At 39.8% G+C, this 5,778-nt stretch overlaps 1 protein-coding gene across 1 annotated transcript; it reads left to right on the forward strand.

Moving 5' to 3' along the window:
- The first annotated feature begins 2,770 nt into the window (after nucleotides 1–2,770).
- On the forward strand, nucleotides 2,771–4,741 carry dlx5 (distal-less homeobox 5). Its single transcript, XM_005802705.2, has 3 exons — nucleotides 2,771–3,340; nucleotides 3,774–3,958; nucleotides 4,158–4,741. The coding sequence occupies exons 1-3, from the start codon at nucleotides 2,980–2,982 to the stop codon at nucleotides 4,470–4,472; spliced, it is 861 nt and encodes a 286-aa protein (XP_005802762.1). The 5' UTR covers nucleotides 2,771–2,979; the 3' UTR covers nucleotides 4,473–4,741.
- Nucleotides 4,742–5,778: the final 1,037 nt, after the last annotated feature.

Raw genomic sequence — 5,778 nt, forward strand, 5'->3', positions numbered from 1 at the left:
GCTCTACAGTGAGAAGTTTGACTTACAGACCGGCCATCAGGTCAGGTCTGCACGTTTACAGTTATCAATATTCACCCCCACTGTTGACAACTCAGCGACTTTCATGCTATATTTAGCGACATTTCAGACAAAAAAAATTTATATCAACCAAAATCAAAATCGGCAGGTCAGGCTCTTTAAAGATCGATAACCAGGGATCGGCCAGAAAACTGCAATCGGTGCAGCCATACACACATATTCATGACATACTTTGATTAAATACATTTCTCTTAAGTGTTACTCCAGTATTTAAAAATGTAATTTACACCAGGTGAGTCTTTCTCCCCTGAGAATGTGGACCGGTACTGGTACTGGACTGATTCTGAGCCTTCAAATGATTTTAACAGAAGTTTCAAATAACTTAGAAGTTGATGTAAAAATAATGTTTGTTTAGCCACAAAATGATTTTGCTCAGCAGCAAACAATAAATCCCCAATTACAGGATAGAGCAGTTCATTGATGTAGCAGCTTTGTAGTCTGACGTAAAAACATTTTGCTAGACAATGCCAAACATTGAGAAGTTTTAATTATTGTTATCAAACACGGTGTTTTGAAGCCAAAATACCTCAGAAATACACAGAGCCAACCATGAGAATCAACTCATTTAAAGTTTAAACTCAGTTTCACACAAACACAAAGACCCTAGCATAAATGTCTGGCTGTTGAACTGGACCGTTCCAGGTCGCTATCAACCTAATTTTCTATTAGCAGCTTTACAAATCTTTTACATTACAATACGAAGGCACATTAAAACAAACCTTTATCTTGGCTTTTTTCTATTCTCCCTCCCTGAAGGATAAGTCCTTTTTTGAGACATTGTTTTGCTTACTTAACTTCTGACCGGAGCTTTGGACGTTTGGATGCGCGTGTCTTGGAGCGCCGCGTGCGCGTGGAAGGCGGGGATGGGGGTGAGGGGACGTAACAGAAACACGGAATTGGTGAATCACGTCATTGCTTGGATTTTAATCGGTGCGTTTTGCGTCCAGTGAAAACAAACATGTTAACAAATAAACTGGACAGTATGCTGTAAGTTTAGTGATATTTCCACAGCTGCGGTCTGGCCTGGCGCCCGAGTCCGAGACGGTCTCGAGACCATTTTTTTTGATGGTCTCGAGACCAAGAGCGGTCTCGAGTACTACAACCCCTGCATGACACATTTTAGAACATTTAGGAATTAAACTGGACAATTAGAAGAATAGTTTTAGCTTAGTGTGTTCATTTTTCATTTTAATTCATACCCTCCCCCCCCTTTCCCTCGTGGTCTCTTTGTAATCACTGATGTCTGTCGTCTTTGTTGCTGTAATGGGAGCCAATAAAGTCAATAATCCAACAAGAGGGATATCTCACTTTCCCAACTTCCTAGAACTAATCTGACCTAATTTTACACAGCAGTGAGAGCCACGTAAATGAAATCATTCATATACAGCTCAGCTATAAGGACAAATGTAAACTTAATATCATTCTTTTCAATTTTATTCTGGTTATGATACAAAGCAGCCTGCTAATATACATTGTCAGACTGGTATTATGCTTCCTGTCTTCCTTAACAACTTTTTACGAATCAGCACTTCAGGATTTTATGAATATAATTGCTTGGAATTACGTTGTATTCGAAGCATATATTTGAATGAACTTTAAATAACTGAACTTGAATTTCACATGTTGTTTGTTTTGTACAAAGTGCGTTGAGAAAAAGTTTTGTGTTTATTTAACCTCTCTAAATAATGAAGAGAACTGAATTAAATAAATTACAATAAGGCTTAAACTGGCCGTCTTTCTGGCAGGCCACCCTTTTATCATAAATGGCCTTGGGAATGAACTGAAAGACCAAAACAAAACAAACAAAAAGCCAACAAATGGCTAGAATTACAAAAAATATACAGTTTCAAGTACAATAAATGCTGAAAGAAGCAACATTTAGCAGAATAATCCTAATTTATAGCTACAGATTTTGGCATGCTTTCCACCAGTTTTTTTTTAATTTTTTTTTTTTACAAGATGCTGGGTCCAAATACAATTCACGCTAGACTGGAATGGGTATCATCACTATCACTAGACTGGGTATCATACACGTATGCAGATGTTACAAAAATTTGCGTGTGTTTTTTCTTCAAATCAATAATTATTATTGTTGTTGTCGTTGTTGTTGTTTCACTTGTAGCACCGTATTCTTCCACATGTGGGCGCTGTTCACCACAAAATTGACTGACTGGCCTTGGCTTTTGTGTGCCCTGGCACAGAAATAAACCGAATACGCTGTAAACCCCCCCCCCCCCCCCCCCCAAAAAAAAACAACAACCTGAGTTTTTAGTGACCACTGCTCGGTTTAAAATCCTGATAATAAAAAAATGCACTGATGATGCAGCGGGCCACTGAGAGATGATAATCTCCTTTGTTCACAAACCTGCAAGTAAAAACGGAAATCACAGACAATAGATGTAGGTTGCATCCTTTTTTTTTTTAAATTGAAGGTGTTCTCCTTAATGAAATTATGTTAAATGTAAAAAGAAAAAAAAAATCCTTACGTTTTGCAGCACTGACATTAGATGCTTTTTAAAAAAGATAATAATAAGTGACTACCTTAATTTCACACCTTGAATGATATTATATAAATACGAACTACATATCCCCAGTGGTTCCCCCCTTCGCAAGAAAGCTGGCGGAGTGAACTGGGTGTAGCTGTGTCTGTGTGTGCCCTGGCCAATGGAACCAGATCCTCCCTGCAGTGCGTAAGAGCGCGATTCAGGATTTAACCAAGTCTTTGCTGCGCGCCTGGCTGCAGTCTTCACCAGAGCACCGACGGCCCGAGAGCCTCCTGACGCAATGAGAGTGTAATCTCCACCCCGCTTTGGACCCAGACTATATATATATTTTTAATATTTTTGTTACTAAAAACGACAACAACTACAAAACCCCCGCGCGTTTTCCATCCTTCGAACGATGACCGGAGTTTTCGATCGGAGGATCCCGAGTGTGAAGCCCACCGATTTCCAGAGCTCCTTCCAACTCTCCAGCATGCACCATCCGTCTCAGGAATCCCCCACGCTGCCCGAGTCCTCGGCCACGGATTCTGGATACTACAGCCCCGCTGCTGGAGTCCCTCACGGCTACTGTTCTCCCAGTTCGTCGTCGTCGTACGGGAAGCCCCTGAACGCCTATCAGTACCAGTACCCCGGTGTGAACGGATCTGCTGGGAATTACACGACAAAATCCTACAGTGATTACAGCTCGTACACGACCCCCGCCTACCACCAGTATGCCGGGACTTATAGCAGAGTTCAAGCCCAACCGAGTCCACAAGGTACGGGCCTACATTTTATATATATATATATATATATATATATATATATATATATATATATATATATATATATATATATATATATATATATATATATATATATATATATATATATATATATATATATATATATGTTTTTTACTTGCGTAAAAGCGGATTGGGATTTCCAAAGAAAATTCTATTAAATGTTTTTTTTTTCTTGCATACTCATTCTAAATGTGCAGGAAGGAATTTAAAATAAAAATAACTGAATTATTTGTTTTGCAACGATTAAAAGGCAATCTAGATACGGATGTGAAACATGTTTTTTTTTTTGTTGTTGTTGTTGTTTTTCTTTTTTGAAGTTATTGATATGTTTCTTTCAAACTGTTGCAAATTTGTGGCAAATTTACACAGTCGTTTTTGTTTCGATTTCTCTTATTTTTACTATCAGAAAAAGACATAAGCGAGCCTGAGGTGAGGATGGTGAACGGGAAGCCGAAGAAAGTGAGGAAACCCCGGACCATTTACTCCAGCTTCCAGCTGGCCGCCCTACAGAGGAGGTTCCAGAACACGCAGTATCTGGCGCTGCCGGAGAGAGCCGAGCTCGCTGCCTCCCTTGGACTCACGCAAACACAGGTGGGATTTAGCTGCTTTATATTTTTAAGAAAAAAAAAATTGTCTTCTGTAAAAGAAAAAAATGTTTTACTCACTGTGCACTTTTATGCATTGTGCGTAAAAAAAGAAAGAAAGAAAGAAAGAAAAAAAAAAGATATAACCGGAAAAACTCCACAGTATTATTTGCTAACACGCCTTTCATTTCAAATCCAATATTCAGGTCAAAATCTGGTTCCAGAACCGAAGATCGAAGATGAAAAAGATCATGAAAAACGGCGAGCTTCCCCCAGAGCACAGCCCGAGCTCCAGCGACCCCATGGCCTGCAACTCGCCGCAGTCCCCGGCCGTGTGGGACGCGCAAGGCCCCTCCAGGTCTCACAGCTTACAGCCGCAGAGCATCAACGCGGCGGCATCTAACTTTCTGGACAACACGTCGAATTGGTACTCCGCAGCCGGCAGCTCCATGGCCCCCCACCTTCAGACCCCGAACTCGATACAGCACTCGTTGGCTCTCGGAGCTGGGACGTTATATTGAAAAGAGGAAAGAAAAACAAAAAGAAAAAGAAAAAAAGAAAAGAAACAAAAGAACCCCTCCTGTTGTTTTTTTTTTTTATTTTTTATTTTTTATTATTATTTTTTCTATTTTTATTTCCTTTCATGGGACTCGTGTTCACATTTCAGAGGAATATGCAATGTATTTCATGGCAGTCATAGAGGAAACGTGTAAAATGTGTAAATGTGTGCATGTAATTTATTGCATTTTGGAAGAATATTAAACGTTTAAATGGACAATGGAGCTTGGAACCCTCACGCCTCCCTTCAGTATCTCTTCTTCCCTCCAGCCTGAAATATTCCATGTGAAATGAAATAGGAAAAACAAACAAACAAACAAACAAACAAAACGCGCCCCGAAGACAAAGAGAAACATTGTGCGCCTTGGGCGACATGTCGGCTTAACTCTCTGCTGTATCAAGCAAATATTAGAATTCACTCATTTCAGTCGATTTCTTTTGTTCCGTTGCTTATGTAGCTTTATTGCGCTGACTTAAAAGTGCATTCATTGTGACTGTAAACAAAAAGCAAAACAAAAAATTAGACGCTATCTCGGATGTATTTAACCGATTTCTCTGGATGAGGGCGATTTATTCCTCGATCAGGCTGCACATTTCGGACAAGTCAGAAAATCATCGTTACGGATTGATCGTGGATGACGCACGCAACTGTTGTTTCTGACGGGGTTTCGCAGCAGCGAACTGCAGTGATTTCTGCGGCTTTTAATCTCCCCATGACACTTCACACTGCATGACTTGTAAGGAATGTGGTTAATTATAGATAATTTTAATTATTTTCATACTATTATTATTTCATTATTATTATTATAGATTATAACACCTGAAAATGATTTTAGTATTTATTATTATTATTATTATTATTATTATTATTATTATTATTATTATTATTATTATTATTATTATTATTATTATTAATAATGATAATAATAAAAAGTTTCCTTGTTCATATTGTGTGTCAGCGTAGAGCCTGAGTGGGGCTCTTTAAGTTATTTCCAGCGCCCATGTTTTAAAGAAAGTGCCCGCTCGTCGCTGCAGACCGTCTGCAGCCGCTCTCGCTTTGTGTTCCCCTACAATTATACTCGCTTTGAATGGCAGAGAGGAGGCGAGGGGAGAAGGGGGCGGCAACGGAGATCTGAGACAATCCGCATTCCTGTGGGGGTAGAGCGGCTCCAGCGCTCCGCCACTCCCGCGGACTCAGCCCACCTTCCGGGGGGAGGGAAAAGGGAAAAGAAAGAAGAAGAAGAAGAAGAAGAAGAAGAAGAAGAAGAA

This window comes from Xiphophorus maculatus, chromosome 13 (genome assembly GCF_002775205.1).
Source record: "Xiphophorus maculatus strain JP 163 A chromosome 13, X_maculatus-5.0-male, whole genome shotgun sequence".
Classification (NCBI taxonomy): Eukaryota; Metazoa; Chordata; class Actinopteri; order Cyprinodontiformes; family Poeciliidae; genus Xiphophorus; species Xiphophorus maculatus.